Raw genomic sequence first — 16,483 nt, forward strand, 5'->3', positions numbered from 1 at the left:
TCTTGATAAACGCCCCCGAGGGGGAGGCACGGGCAGAGCCAGGCCAGCCAGCTCGTGGGGATGCTGACAGTCCCCGAGGGCACCTGTGAGGACCTGTCCTCCAGGCACCTGAGGCAGCCGCGGGGCTCAGGAAGGCTTCCCGGAAAGCGTGAACAAGTCAGAGTCAGACTGCGGTGTGCGGGGTGGGATAGTCGGGATCTGGGGGCCACGGACTCTCAGGGAGCCAACAAGACCCCTCGGCCCTCAGCCCCTCCTGCAGCCCGGTTTCCTTTCCAAGCTCTCAGAAGGAGATACGAGACCATGCTCACTTCACAGGGATATTTCTGACTCTTATTTTCCATATTCCTTGTCCTCCCACCCAAGAAAATGAAAGAATGAGGTTTCTCTCCAAAGGGAGAGCTTCTCAGAGGCCCTGCCTGGGGCCCAGGGAGCCAGCTGGCCGTGAGGGTCGTGTCCAGCCTGGCTGAAACAGAGGCAGGGCCCCGTGGGCTCCTCCAGCCCTCAGACTCTGAGTGGCCTCTTTGATACCAGAAAACCTAACACCCCACTCACGCAAACTTAATATGCCTTTTCAAAAAGTTGTTTTTGAAATAAAGCATTCCCAACACACTTTGGAAAACAGTTACATTATCACATTGTCACCAAAAGCCATTAACACACATTCTTTGAAATGCAGTGGGGTTCAGTGCAGTTGGCACTGAGGTCACATCACAGGAAAGTGAACGGGGGTGAAGGGACCTGTTACCCACCTGGCGCCCCCTCTCCTGCCTGGGGCTGCGACAGGCAGGTGAGGAGCCAGAAATTCACCAGGGGAACGATCGAGAAAGAACTTTCATAACTGAGAGATGCCTGAGGGCTCACTGTTACGCCTGTTCAATCTGGGGAAACAACCATGCTCAAGACTGAACAACCGCTGTTTCAGACTCCAGGTGAGTATCCGTGAGGCTTGGGAGGTTGGCATTGGTACCCACGCTAGAGCTGACACCTTCACAGCCAGCAGCCCATGAAATGTCAGCTCCAGGGAAAGAAGGACACGCCAGGTCCCAGCTCCTGACCAAGCAGGCAGAGCTGGGGCCAGGACTCCCAGGGAGGTGGACCGGCATCCACTCCTGGGATGTCTCGCCTGCAAGAACCTCAGGCACGGGCTGCTCTGTGTGTTAGGAAGTTGACTTTTAATACGAACCGTGTCCAGCCTGTGAAAGGCTCAGAGCCAACACGCGATGATAAGAAACCACATCACCGCCAACTCCATTCTGAATCTTGAACCTCGAAGCAGCCTGGGAACTAGCCACACTGCACAGTCATCCTGGTTTTGCTCCAAATTTGGGCAGGAGGGTTTAAGAATCCTAGCACTTGTGCTTATATTAAAACATGTATGTTTAAAGGGCAGCATTCCACTCCTTTTAGAAGAATACTGCTCAATCATCTCTGACTCTTTGCAACCCCATGGACTGCAGCACGCCAGGCCTCCCTGTCCATCACCAACTCCTGGAGTTTACTCAAACTCATGTCCATAGAGTTGGTAATACCATCCAACCATCTCATCCTCTGTTGTCCCCTTTGCCTCCTGCCTTCAATCTTTCCCAGCATCAGGTTCTTTTCCAATGAGTCAGTTCTCACCAGGTGGCCGAAGTACTGGAGCTTCAGCTTCAGCATCAGCCCTTCCAATGAATATTCAGGGTTGATTTCCTTTAGGATTCACTGGTTTGATCTCCTTTCTGTCCAAGGGACTCTCTAGAGTCTTCTCCAAAACCACAGTTCAAAAGCATCAATTCTTCAGCACTCAGCTTTCTTTATAGTCCAACTCTCACATCCATACCTGACTACTGGAAAAACCATAGCTTTGTCCATAGGGACCTTTGTCGGCAAAGTAATGTCTCTGCTTTTTAATATGCTGTTTGTCATAGCTTTTCTTCTAAGGAACAAACGTCTTTTAATTTGCAGAAACGACAATCTCAAGAAACAGAATCAATGCCTTTGAAGACTCAGATAAAACCTTTTAAGTTGTGTTGACATCCGTAACCACCCTTTTCAATGGTGTTTATTTTAACTTATTTTATGTAAAAGAAGAACATCTCTTGATTGTCTGGTTGCCCATCAGACCCCAGGCTCTCTGCCAGGGAGAAATTCGATTTCATGTTCACACAGCCAGTGAGACGTGTGGGCCTGCGGGCCTGGAACAGGGGCCCTTGGGCAGGTAAGAACCACCATCAGCCGGATGCCAGGTGGACAAACCCTCATCATCTGTCAAGAAAGTGGAAGAGAAATCCCTTGGTTCTGGGCGCTAATGTAGCAGCTGGCAGTCAGCCTGGTCCATGCTTAACCTGATAGCTCACGCCAGCTCTCCCCACCATCAGTCAGCGACCAGGTGGGAACCCACCCTTCCTCCCAGATCTTATCCCACCACGTGCGGCCTGGGCTCACATGGAGGCCCAGGATCCAGCTCATGGGGGCTCAGGATCCAGCTCACAGGGGCCTGGGATCCAGCTCATGGGGGCTCAGGATCCAGCTTACGGGGGCCCAGGATCCAGCTCACAGGGGCTCGGGATCCAGCTCATGGGGGCTCAGGATCCAGCTCACAGGGGCCCGGGATCCAGCTCACAGGGGCCCGGGATCCAGCTCATGGGGGCTCAGGATCCAGCTCACAGGGGCCTGGGATATAGCTCACAGGGGCTCGGGATCCAGCTCATGGGGCCTCGGGCTTCTGCCTGCCGGGATCTGGACATCTCAGCCAAGAGGTCAGTTTTCACTCAAAAAGGCAGAGGGGCCAGGAGGTGCATCAGAGCCTGGTCGGACTCATGGTTCTCCCTGATGACCATCCCATCTGGAAATCCTGCCCTGTAGCTTCTCTCCGCTCTGTGTGTTTACTGTCCTTGGCACAGGCCTGTAACAAAATGTGTCCTTTGTAATGTAGTTACCTGGCAGGATGACACAAGGAAAGAACTAGCTTATAAAGACAGTGCACTTTATGGTTTCTTACTGTTTGATTTTTAAATTATTCTTCCCCATTAGAAAACACAGAGAATGACTGGTGGGAGGGGGACGTGAGCTGTCTACCCAAAAATAAATCACAACTAATCTCCCTGGAATGGCTTATTTCAGAAAGCCACAAGAAAATAGCATTTATGCAACCGACAGGATTTAAATAGCAATACAGACGACTTTCTGTGACCCTGCTGCCCTTCACAGGAGAAGCAGGGCTGTGAAAGGGCTGGGGGCGCTCACATAGGATCAGATATGCCTTAAAGTTGATGATTTTGACTGACTTCCCAGCATGCAAACTCCCTAGAAATCAGTTTAACCCAAATCCATTTTTCTTGCTAGTGATGGGTTTAACCATAGTCATGTGATCCAATTATGGCCAATAATCCATGAATTAAATCAGCTAGTGGACTTTTAGGAAAGGTGATTCGGCTCCTGAGAGAGATGGGCTGTGTGTCCTCTGAGACTGTGGTGTCTGAATGAGATGCCTGGATCCCTGAAGCCATCTTGTGACCATGAGGGGCATCTGTCTAAGGGCAGTCACAACACAATGAGGACGCGAGAGGAAACTTTTGGGAGACTCCATGTCCTCGGTGGTGTCAGCAAGTCACAGCATCCACTGAAAGGAGATTCTTCCGACTCTGCACCTCTTCTTTAGATTACACTGTCCCTCGCTGTTTACGCCCATTTGTAAGATTTATCGCTACTAGAAATGAAGAGCTTCCTAATTGATACAGCCCCTCTTGTGGCCAAAACTGAACTAGATCCTGGCTCTGAGACTTGCAATGTGGGGGCCACATTCACTCCCTCCAGGCTGCCGCTTTACCCCAAAGACAGCATCAGCTTGCTCCTCAATCCCTCAGGACCTGACTCCGACATCAACATTTTGGGGAGCCCCTAGTCACTCCATGGAAGTTACACCCCAACATGCCCTCTCTCCATTTCCTGTGTTTTCTTCCAGCACAGCTGTCGTGGGCCAGCACATTGCTCACATTCAGCTCATCTGCTCACGTGCTCTGCTTATCGTCTCTTTACCTCCATCAGAACAGAGGCTCCGTGAAGCCCAGATTTTGGTCTCTTTTGTCCCCTGTTTGTCCCCAGCCCCTAGGGTGGCACCTGCAACGTCGAGGGATTCAAATGTCTGGTGACAAGAAAGTGAATGAATACAGGGAGGGGGTGTCTCTCAGAGGTTTAAGGGGTGATACAGGGAGGGGGGCGTCTCTCAGAGTTAAGGGGTGATACAGGGAGGGGGGCATCTCTCAGAGGTTTAAGGGGTGATACAGGGAGGGGGCGTCTCTCAGAGGTCTAAAGGGTGATACAGGGAGGAGGCGTCTCTCAGAGGTTTAAGGGGTGATACAGGGAGGGGGAGTCTCTCAGAGTGTTAAGGGGTGATACAGGGAGGAGGCGTCTCTCAGAGGTTTAAGGGGTGATACAGGGAGGGGGCGTCTCTCAGGGTTTAAGGGGTGATACAGGGAGGAGGCATCTCTCAGAGGTCTAAGGGGTGATACAGGGAGGGGGGCGTCTCTCAGAGGTCTAAAGGGTGATACAGGGAGGAGGCATCTCTCAGAGGTTTAAGGGGTGATACAGGGAGGAGGCGTCTCTCAGAGCTGTAAGAGATTGCACCCCTTCTGCGCTGAACTCTGTCACAAGTACAACCCGCGCTGTGTGGCCTTGGGTGCCCGGGGGTGGCCCGGTCTATGCCTGGGTGCTGAGTGTGGGGGCCTGGTCTGGCCAGGTAGAGTGAGGGGAGGTACACCGAGGAACCACAGGGAAGGCCTCCTAAGGGGTCAAGAAAAGCCACACGGTGTTGTCAGGGCCACGTGATGGAAGCCGGGACGGAAGTGAGACACAGAGAGAGCTAGTGAATTGAAGATGGAGAGAGGAGGGGACAGAAAACAGGCGGGCAGGGCCTGTGGACCACCGCAGCCATCACGGGGGGAGCCCCATGGGGACATGTGGGTGCTGACACCCCCAGCAGGACACAGAGCCCGCATGGGGCCCCGCTCTGCTCAGTCACGTCACCGCCTCAATCCTGACAGTGGCAGGGTCATGACAGCCAACGTCGGGGAGAATAAATGAATGAATGCACAAACAGGAGAAAACTCACACCTCAAATCTGAAGCATCTCCTCCCCAGGGTCTAATTTAAATCTGCTTCTTGAAATTCAGAGAAGAGGGAGTCCCTCGCTCCTGCAGGCAAACATAGGGGAAATGAGGACGCGGCGCTGGGCTCTGATAGCGTCTGGGCAGAATGCAATCAGGATGGATGCAGGGCCGGGGCTGGTCTCTGGTGTTTCCTGTCCAATCGTAAGGTAAGTGTTCACAGGTTCTGAGGGGCAATGTGCTGAAGCTGACCTCACCCTCTGGGCCCATCTGCACAGGCCTGGCCTTGACAGGGCCAGGATTCCACTGGCCGACGCGAAGGGAACTTCCAGCGGCCCATGCAGCCCAGCCTGGGGAACAAACCCCTCAACTTAACGCACCGTCCACAAGCCAGAGTGTGAAGGGTGTGGAGACATCACTCCCCAAGACAGGTTTCTCAGAAAAGAGCTCTCCCTGCAACATGCACGTGCTCAGGAATCAAAGAAGCAATTTCACACAAAACCATGGGAAGAAGTGTGTTCTCTTCAGGTTTGAAACCATCTCCTACAATTGCCGCGGAGGGAACCCTAACCCCTCTCCTGCACACCCTTGTCGGGGCCAGCTGTGTGTGGCACAGCCTCCTGCCCAGCGGCCCGGGGTCCGCATCCCCATGGCAGGGCCCCCACGGAGCCTGGCCTCTCTGATGAATCAGACGGGGCTCCAGGTGTGCCTGGACCTTTCCATCAGGAGACAGCAGCTGCTCACCATCCCTCCAGCTCCCAGAATCTGTGTGGTGTTTCCCCGTCCACACACGTGGCAGTCACCCTTGAGAAACTGGGGAAGTGTCTTAGGAGACATCAGAGTGCTCATGCCTTGGGGCTGCAGAGGGAACCAGGGCTTAAACTGGGCCACATGTGAGAGATACTATTTCCCTGTATGTAGAAGCTATTTTTACAGGCTTCCCTGGTGGCTCAGAGAATAAAGAATCTTCCTGCAATGCAGGAGACCCAGGTTCAATCCCTGGGTCAGGAAGATCCCCTGGAGAAGGGAACGGCAACCCACTCCAGTGTTCTTGCCTGGAAAATCCTATGGACAGAGGAGCCTGGCAGGCTATAGTCCATGGGGTCGCAAGAGTCAGACATGGCTGAGCAACTAACACATAGAAACTATTTCTATACCAATTTATGAGAAATCAAAGGTCAAGTCATATAACCAACAGCTGCAAAAACACCATCACTCACATGTACACCATTCCCAGGAACAGGGAGCAGGTCTACTCCTGGTGCTGTTCTGAAATCACTTGCTTTGCTCTAAACTCACACAAAACATGAGTGAATAGGTTGGTTTTTGTTTCAAACCCTTGACCTCAGCACTCTTTCTTTTTTAGTGGTAATTTCAGGATACATATACCTTTGGACTCCAGACATCTGGGCAGCCAGTCCCTTCACCAAAACCGGGGACTAAAGAGACTGAGGCGATGAGGGATACACTCTTGGCACCGCCCAGCCAGCCCGGACGTCACAGCCATCCTCCGCGATCGCAGGCTGTGTGAACAAGGGTGGGATCACACTCTGCCTAAAACATCCAGCTCCGGTCCCATCAGGGGGACGGTCTTCCCCGGCCTTGCACCCACAGGTGTTAATGTGTGCTGAGAAGCAAGGGTGAGGCCGGGCCTCGGGGCCTCGAGTCCACAGCGGGTGGGAAGCCTGCGTCCCAGAGCTTACCTGGTGGACGTGCCAGGGATGGGGCGGCCGGTGTCCACTAGGACGCACCAGCAGTAGCCCGTGGACGGGTGACACTGCACCGGCTTGTAGAGGCCACCATGGGCGCACTCGGGGATGACCACGTTGTCGTTCTTGGGCTGCCTGGCCTCCTCCAGGGCCGACTGCTGCTCCTGGTCGCACGAGGACACTGCAGTGAGGAGGAGACGGGAGTGAGTGCCCGGGAAACGGGTGGGGCCGACCCGGGAGTGCGGGGCCAGCCAGGAGGGTCCCCGCGCTGCTGTGGCCAGCAGGGTGGACACCTTCCACAGGGGATCTGATGTCTCTGGGCTCCCAAGGCCATGGATGGGACCCGGACCCCAGTGACAGTCACGGCCCTCTGCTCTGGATCCTCAGATGGAGGGAAGGGCTGGGGGCACCCAGTCCAGGGCAACTGAGTCCCCCCAGGTGGGTCCCAGGTGAACATCCCCCACCAACGTGCCCTGCCTGAGGGCTGCCTGAGGCCAAGTCTGGAGCGTGATCAGCCCCAGAGGGCTGTAGGCTCCGCTGCAGTGTTTCCTAAACAGGCTGCATGCCCAGAAATCGATCGAGAGGAAGAAGAGGTGCTCCTAGTCAGGGCAGCGTCATGGGGGCCATGGGGGAGCTCTGAAGCTCATCCACAGGAAAGCTAAACACTCAGAATTCTAAGAACAAGCATTCTGTCTTCCTATGTTAATAGGTTCAGTTTCTTTTTTGCATTTAGACGTGAGCTTAACTTAGATCCAGGGAATGCCTGGTGGCTCAGCCTACAATGCAGGAGATGCGGTTTCAATCCCTGGGTTAGGAAGATCCTCTGGAGTAGGAAATGGCACCCCACTCCAGTGTTCTCGCCTGGAGAATCCCAGGGATTGGTCGCACAGAGTCAGACACGACTGAAGTGACTTAGCAGTAGCAGCGGAGCAACTAACACTTGCCCTTCACTTCATATGGCTTATATATGTAATATACATCTTCTTTATCCATTCATCTGGTGATGGATGGTTAGCTTGCTTCTAAGTCTTGGTTACTGTGAATAACCCTACAGTAAACATTAGGGTGCAGATATCTCTCTAAGACCCTGACTTCCTTTCCTTTGATGGATATATATCTGGCCTTATCTTCTATTATATGAGCTGCATCCCCTGGAGAAGGAAATGGCAACCCACTCCAGTGTTCTTGCCTGGAGAACCCCAGGGACAGAGGAGCCTGGCAGGCTACAGGCCATAGGGTCAGAAAGAGTCAGACACGACTGAGCAACTAAACAACCACCACTGATTTAGACCCATCTTCCGCCCCGAATAGACGGAGAATGTCTGAGAAGCATTAAAGGAGCCCATTCCGCTTAGTGATCCTCAGAGGGTAATGAACTTGAGTAAAATAAAATAAAAGGTGAAGAACACTTTATCCCTCACTAGAAATCCACACGAGGTTTGAAATGTAATCCAGAGAACACTCAGCACAAAACATTCTAAATGTTCCTGTTCTGCCAGATACCTGGCATCAAGAATTCAAACCAGTGAACTAAGCCTCCCCCTCACTCCTGGAAAAGAAGTCCAATTGTGGGCACTTGTTTCCAGCTCTGTCCTTGGGATGGGCATCTCTGAGCTCGGCCTCAAAGGCAGTCATCTGGAACAGACCACACAAGCCCACACCCTGGGATCCAGGGTGACTGCAGGTCAAGGTTTTATCCCAGGACAGGCTCTCCTCACCTGAGCTGTCTTTTGGGATTGAAAATGGTCTCTTTTACTTTCATATTTCTCCATAAAAGGGAAAAGAAAACAAGCAATATATTGGACGGATATATTTTAAATAAAATCTTTAGAGCAATTTTCTGCCTAGAAAGTAACTTTCCACAGATTATGTCTTAACCCGCTTTGAAATGAAATAACTACAGTTGACAGAAATTTTGTGACTGTCAAGGTAACACCGAACAGGTGTGAAAGCTTCCCAAAGCTGGGAAGGAGTGTGCTTCTGGAAGCATGCTGCCACGGCCAGAGGCAGGGGCCTGGTACTCAGCAGGAAGGTCCCTGGCCCAGGTGATGACACAGGGCTGCTGTCAAGACAAAAGAGGTGCAACACGCAGTGTGGCCCGAAGACCCGGCCTCATAAATGCTAGCTCTCACTTTCACTGTTTCTCCAGCTCTTAAAATGTCTGGCATATCACAGGCATGCCATAAATCTATTGTGAGATAACTCACAGTGATGACGTTATTAGTGAGAGAACCGCCTAGATTTTTCTTACTCTAGTAAGTCCATTTGCACCATGAGGACAGTCACACACGTGTACTGTCGTGACCAGTTCATCTGCAGACTGTATCAGCAGATGCTGCTGTGGTTGGACCACAGCACCGCTGCCCACGTCCACAGGTGAAGGTCACCTGCGGGTCCCCCCTTGCTCCTGCTCAGAGGCACGCATGGAGCTTCCTGCCAGGCTGACCTCAGCCTCCTGGCGATGGACAAGAAAGCTGGGGGCTGTATGGCCATGAGTCCAAGTTGATGTTCTGTAGGATGATCGCAAAGTCCGGGGTGGTTCTGCATCTCACAGGTGTTCTACATCATTTAATGAAGAAGAGGGAGGAGGGAAGACAGGGGCCCTTGAACGAGGACTTGCATTTCTGCTCCTAATAGCAAGCACCCTGGCCCCCGAGACAGAGAAGACTCCGGTCCCCAGCGTCAGTGGAGGAGGCCCAGGCGCTACCCCGGCCACACCCATGGTCCTCAAGGCAGCGTGTGGTTTGTGAGCATCTGGGCCACAGGGGCCATGGGGAACCTGAGCTATCGGCCGCCCCCTGCCCCCAAGGCACCCAGGTAGCTCCATTAAATTCCCTGTGACTTTGACTACCCGGAGGTGGATATTTTCGAGGGGAGGGTCTGTAAGTTAAGAGTCTTAACGGGCAGAGTTATGAGTGTGAAGCAGGTCAGCATCAGAATGCGGCTCTGGTTTCCACCGAGCATCCCTCTGCACTGTTCAGCACACTCGGCGCACATTGGTGGACCGGCGTCTCACTAGGCACCGCTCCAGGTGCTGACCTGTCCACGCGGGAGATGCTAATCTAATTTCAGCTCATCGCTAATACATACAAATAATGAATGCCGCTGCGTTTCTTACAACAGCTACACCTAGTTTCTTAAAAATGTCATCCTGATTGTTTCCTATAGTCCCTTACTTTTCTGTAGATTCTAGACTTTGCCCAGCAAATGTTGTATTGTTCAGTTGCCCAGCCGTATCTGACTCTTTGCGACCCCAAGGACTGCAGGACGCCAGGCCTCCCTGTCCCTCACCAACTCCCAGAGTTTGCCCAAGTTCAAGTTCATTGCAAATAGATAGATACATAAATCAAATGCACCCCTGTGTTACACGGTTATCTTAACAAGGCGTTGGCTCCAACTGTAACTGGGAAGCTGGCGTGAGATCAAAATGACAATGACTCATATTGCTTTCTAAAGTGACAGATGCGCTACTTTAGATCAGATCCAGGCAGGAACCAAGAAGGAGGCAGGCTGAGCCACATGTTTCCAGAGGCAACTGGGTCCTGCTCTTAGCAGTCCTCGGAGTGGCTGACCCCTTCCTAACTCGAGCCCCACACTCAGGAGACTTAGCTGACGCAAGGGCTTCTGTTCCAGAAAGCTCTCCTGGAAAACACATTGCTTACTTTAACATTCACTTGGCCCTTTTTCAGAAGTTTTATTAGTGAACAGAATTTATGGTGTGATTATCTGGGCACAAAATGCGTTTCATGCTCCATCCAAGGACATGCTGTATCTATAGAAAGGGTTCTGGAAAATTCTTGAAATGGCCCTTTTGAGGATTTTACATCATATTTGAAGGCTCATCGTAAGCAAAGTAGAATTGATTAAATTGATCACCTCTTAAAATTTGCTGAGAACGTTGTAAAATATGGATGATATTATTGCCAAGTCAGAAGAGATTCCTGTTTGTTTATATAAACATCCTGGCTGAAGTTACAATTGTTAACTTATGCAATTTTATTTGGTAAACCTGGCGTTGTGTGGGGAATTCAGTTTCTCTTATGGGAGGAATGCAATTTTACATTTTAGGGCCATGTGGAAGGAAGTAGATCTTCTTTAGTCAAATTCACGATGGCCCAAGGGAACCGAAACTAAAGGGTGTCCCATCTCGCTGTTTAAAAATCGCCCTCCTCACTGCAACAGCCGAGCTCCGCCCCTTCTGGTTCCACAGGGGCCACACAGGATGGCAACGGGAAGATGCTCCTGGGGAAAATGCTCCTGGGGGGGTCCTCTCAGCACAGATGCCCCTGCTCTGTGCAGGACGTTAACTGCGTCGACAGAAGGAGAAGGAGAGCTGGCAGAGGGACACAAACCAGCTGTGCGTCATGGCACTGGGAGCTCGCAGTCCCGAGAACCAAGGATCAGGACTCCTAGCGCACAAGGCCCAGCCACGTTTTGGAAAATCATCAGTGAGGACCCCCACACAGGAGGAAAACAGTCAGTGAGGGCCCACACACAGGAGGAAAGGAGGACTCACCACACAGGAGGAAAGGAGGACTCACAGGAGGAAAGGAGGACTCACAGGAGAAAAGGAGGACTCATAGCACAGGTGGAAAGGAGGACTCACAGGAGGAAAGGAGGACTCAGCACAGGAGGAAAGGAGGACTCAGCACAGGAGGAAAGGAGGACTCACAGGAGGAAAGGAGGACTCACAGGAGAAAAGGAGGACTCATAGCACAGGTGGAAAGGAGGACTCACAGGAGGAAAGGAGGACTCAGCACAGGAGGAAAGGAGGACTCACCACACAGGAGGAAAGGAGGACTCACCACACAGGAGGAAAGGAGGACTCACAGGAGGAAAGGAGGACTCAGCACAGGAGGAAAGGAAGACTCAGTACAGGAGGAAAGGAGGACTCACAGCACAGGAGGAAAGGAGGACTCACAGGAGGAAAGGAGGACTCACAGCACAGGAGGAAAGGAGGACTCACAGCCCAGGAGGAAAGGAGGACTCAGCACAGGAGGAAAGGAGGACTCACAGCACAGGAGGAAAGGAGGACTCACAGGAGGAAAGGAGGACTCAGCACAGGAGGAAAGGAGGACTCACAGCATAGGAGGAAAGGGCACAGAATGGGGGGATTTTTAGAGAAACTAGAAATGGAGAGGACAGAATAATGATGGAGGAAATAGGAAAGAAGGAAGGAGAGACGGTCAAAAGGAACTGGTAGCATAAAGGCGGGGACTGGCTTCAGACCACGAGACAGTGTGTGTGAAGGCAGAGACGCCAGCTGCCTGCCGATGGCTCAGGGTCACAAAGAGGACCAAAGCTGCAGTTTACAATAGTGACCTCACTAAAAGTTAGGTTTGAATCCATGCCAAAGAATGCCCACCAATGGATGAAAATGAATTTTGAGATTCTGGAAATAATTCAGCATGAAAACAAAATAACCAGTGCTCACAAACTTCAAATTATAACAAACATTTTAATGGGTTAGATGCAAATATCTATGCTTTCTTTCCTGTTCAGACAAGATCGGATGTGTTCAGGATGGTATGGCCATAGATGTCTTTCCTATTCAGAAGGGCTTTTGCTACACAAGTTTCTCTTACATTAAATGTTGAGGAGTTAATGCATGAAGGAAGAATAAAGAGATAAAAGTGAATGCAGTGTAGAAGAAACTTTAGAGAATTCAAAGAAAGGTAAGATGATGGATCTGGTGAGCAAAACCGCTCAGAGAGAGGCCCCCTTTGAGGAGTTTGTCATGCCAAAGGAAAGGCTGAGAGATTATTAGAACTGACGATTGGGTAGGAGAAAGATTTTTTTTTTTCCCTAATGAAAGAAGCCTGAAACATACTTTGAGGAGAAAGAAAAGAAAAGGATGAAAAAAAAAGGAAAAGAAAAAGATGTTACAATGAATGAGGTTCTCATTCCTGGAGAATTAGAAATTGAATAGAAAACACGTGAGACCTGTAGACTTCTGCAGCATCCTGTCTTACGGGCAAAGGTCAAGTTCTGGACTAGGAGACAGACTCCGGTTGCTCTCTAGCCTTGAATTACTAGCCTTATGAGGGCCAGCAGAATTCTCACCTCACAGGCTCCATACCCCATGCCACGACCGCCTCGCTTGCCTCTCGATCACCGCGGATGCTGGAGTAAGGCCTGCTGAGTGACAGGCTTCTGGGAGACTCTAAGGCGTTACTAACAATGAGCAAAAGTTTAACATAGCCCATCCAAAAGCAACAACAGAAACTTAGACACAGAAGCACCAAGAGTAAAAGGTCCTGCAAAGAGCCAGAGTCGTAACCCAAAAGAAAATTTTATGTGTATTTAATATCATAAACATTTTTAAACCACATCTTTTCTCTATAACTTCTCATCTCATTAATACAACACCCAGGCTTATGCTACATTGTCATACTCACCTGAACTATCAAGTCAAGGTGTATAACAAAGCCTCGGGTAACAGATGAGAATTTAAATGGATCAGACTTCAGCTGCAGATTCTGCACATCTTGTGTCTGGTAATAGAGAGGTCTGCTCAAATTTTCAAGTTATACATGTAATTCATCACGCCACCAGATCTCAACATTCTCTACAAGAGGATAGCTTTCCATCTGGTGTGCTAAATCCATTCTCACCTGAGCCCTGGTTTTGCAGACACATCTGGACGGCTGTCTTCTTGCTCCAGCTTAACTAGCCTTCTGATGGTACTGTGACGGCACAGACATGTGTGAACTCTTGACTTCGATCATGGTGACTGTGCTGTACTTTCTTCTGTGGCAAATTTGACTTAAGCTTCTCTAGTTCCAAGCAGTTCTGTTTGTGCCTTCTCTAATGCCACAAACTTGCTGACGCTTTCGGTTTTGATATCCATCTCCTGGGTTCCTCATCATATTTTGAGCAGACTTCTGAGATGCACTTAGCCCTTTGGAAATAGTCTGCCTCAGTATTTTTTCATGCATATATTAGGCTAGAAACACGAGCACAATTCCAATTTGCTTGTATCAGTTCTAATAACTCATATAAGGACTCTGTATTTTTAGAAAGCTAATTCTGTAAATTTGGTAGAATGTCCATTAAAATTAGTTTATTTTCCAAACTAGCAGATTTTAGTGACTTAGAAAATATTTGGAAGATTATTCAAATAATCTGACAACCAAAGGGAATTAGATGGCAACAAGTAGCCACCAGACATTTATGGACTTAAAGGGGAGAAAAAAAACTCTTAAATGAAGATGTCTTTAAACAGAGGATGCTTGATTTTAATATGATGAAGCCTGAAGCATTTTTATAGGAAGCAATAACAAACCATACCCATTCTAAAAGCATGATCTTCAGATTTGGCTGTATTTCAGAAGGATGCCCACTGCAGGTATTGGTTTTGTAGTCAGTTTCCCCGCTTATGGGCTTCTCATTAATATTCAGAGTTTCATGCTTCACTTTCCAACAGGTACGAAGTTTTGAGAAGCTTCAACATACTGAAATACTTGAACCTGTCTGTGTTCCAACCCCCGTGACCATCACCTGGACACAGGACTCTGCCACCGGAAGTTGCTCTGGGGTCCGCTCACCTCCTCTTGAATCTGTTTTCTTTGCTCTGCATGCTGTGCCAAGACCCCTCCCTCTGGCCACATTCTCTGCTACAGCTTCACTTCTGTTCTGTGTCGTAAGGAGAGTGTCACCAGCTGTAGGTCGGCTGTTCTCATCATTAGTTAAGGGACCTGGTCCCTTTCCTCACATGATAATCTGCTCTTGGAACAGTCTGCTTTCCCAGACGTGCCTCGTTTCTAGAGAATTATATAAAATTACTTCCCAGGAAGAGCAGCGCCTTAGGATGCCATCAGAAATCATTGCAGGTGTCGACAGCGTGCCCAGACGCGATGCTCACGTCCACTCATGTCTCATGGACACTGGCAGATGCTTTTCTCTTCTGACTCCCATCTCCTTATTTATTCCCAGGCAGAGTCATGCAGAGGCAACTGAGTGGATTTAATTTTCAAAGTCAAAGGGTTTTTATTTAATCCTCTGGTAATCCTTCCAGAAACAGGGCTGCAGAGTATGAAATGGAGATGAACAGACTGAGTCCCGCCCTCCTCACCTCCTGGCTTCAGGGAATCAATCACAGAAACAAGGAATTATCTGCCAAACACAACCACCCCAGGCTCCTGCCTCCCAAGGTGGTCAGAGGTGCAGACAGGATAACATATGGGCGTGTTTGCAGAGAAGGATGAAGTGTCTTGCAAATTTGAAGTGATTATTTAAAATACTAGAAACAATGCTCATAACTCTCTTAGACGTTGTAATAACATTTTACCCTGAGAGCAAAAGTTTTCAGGTACAGTAACACTATCTGGTTTTAGGCAAAGAAAATTAGGTTCTTTTCTATTACAGTGAACTAGTTCATCAATTAAGTGGCAAAACTCTCAGAAAATGGGGATTCGAAGAAAATCTTCTCTAACTGGTAAACAGCATACTTTTTTTTCTGTAGTTAACTACATGCTTAATGATACAAGACTGGATGCTATCACTCTAAGATGGAAAAGAATCTCATCTCGGCTACTTTTCACTATATCAGAGGTCCGGGGCAATGCCAAAAAGGTAAGGAAAACATAGGAATAAAGATTGGAAAGAAAATGTAAAACTGTTTTTAATCACACATGACAGAAATGTGCATGAATAAGGAATTGAAACACCCATAGAAAGAAACTGCTAGAAATAATAAGTGAATAGAGCAAGTGACATACAAAATCAGTGAAATTTCCATAGACTAGCATGGAGGATCAGAAGATAATGATTTTAAATGACATTTGCAATGACATTAAAACATAAAATAACCAAGAATAAATTTAGGAAAAGATGTGCAAGAGAAAACTAAAAGGCATTCCTGAGAAAAATAAAGAGAATATGCTTAAGTGGAGAGAAATGTACCACATTAATTGATTAGAGAACTCACTAATGTTATCACGTTAATCCTCCCCAAACTGATCTGTGAACTCAAAATAATTCCTATCAAAATTCTAGGAAGGTTTTTTGTAGAAATTGACATGTTAGTTCTAAAATGTATATGAAAATTCAAAAGACCTGAAATGTCCAAAGCTCTCTTCCAAAATAACAAACTTGGAGGACTAATGTCACCTTATTTGAAAAGTAATTGTAAAACTGCTTATCTAGACAGAATGCTATCCAAATAAGGATAATTAAACAGATTGAGGAGAAAGAATAAACTGTTCATAAATAGACACAGAAATCTATGCTCAAATGATATTTCACAAGGCACCAAAGCAATTCAACACAAAGGGAAAGTCTTTTCAAGGACGATTCTAAACAATGGGCTACCTACATGCCAATTTAAAAAGAAAGCCTAACTCACACCATACACAGACCTTTATTTGAAATAGATTGTTCTCAGATGCTCAGTCATGTCCAACTCTTTGAGACCCCATGAACTATAGCCAGTCAGGCTCCTCTGTCCATGGGATTCTCCAGGCAAGAACACTGGAGTAGGTTGCCATTTCCTCCTCCAGGGGATCTTCCCAATCCAGAGATTGGACTCATTTCTCTCCCCTCTCCTGTACTGCATGTGGATTCTTTACCACTAGCACCACCTGGGAAGTCCCTGAGATAGAGATCTAAGCAAAAAAGCTAAAAATATGTAGCCTTCACAGAAGATACAGTAGACCATCTTTGTGACATTAGGTTAGAGATGGAGTTTTA

General features: G+C 48.9%; 1 protein-coding gene across 2 annotated transcripts in view; it reads right to left on the reverse strand.

The window, feature by feature from the left end:
* The window catches only part of SMOC2 (SPARC related modular calcium binding 2), a 154,004-nt gene that overhangs the window by 39,087 nt on the left and 98,434 nt on the right, over positions 1-16,483 (reverse strand). For both annotated transcript variants that reach the window (XM_065930971.1, XM_065930970.1), the window contains exon 8: positions 6,788-6,974. In XM_065930971.1, the coding sequence (XP_065787043.1) occupies positions 6,788-6,974 (187 nt within the window). The remainder of the gene's footprint in view (positions 1-6,787; positions 6,975-16,483) is intronic.

The sequence above is a fragment of the Muntiacus reevesi genome, chromosome 3 (assembly GCF_963930625.1).
Source record: "Muntiacus reevesi chromosome 3, mMunRee1.1, whole genome shotgun sequence".
NCBI lineage: Eukaryota > Metazoa > Chordata > Mammalia > Artiodactyla > Cervidae > Muntiacus > Muntiacus reevesi.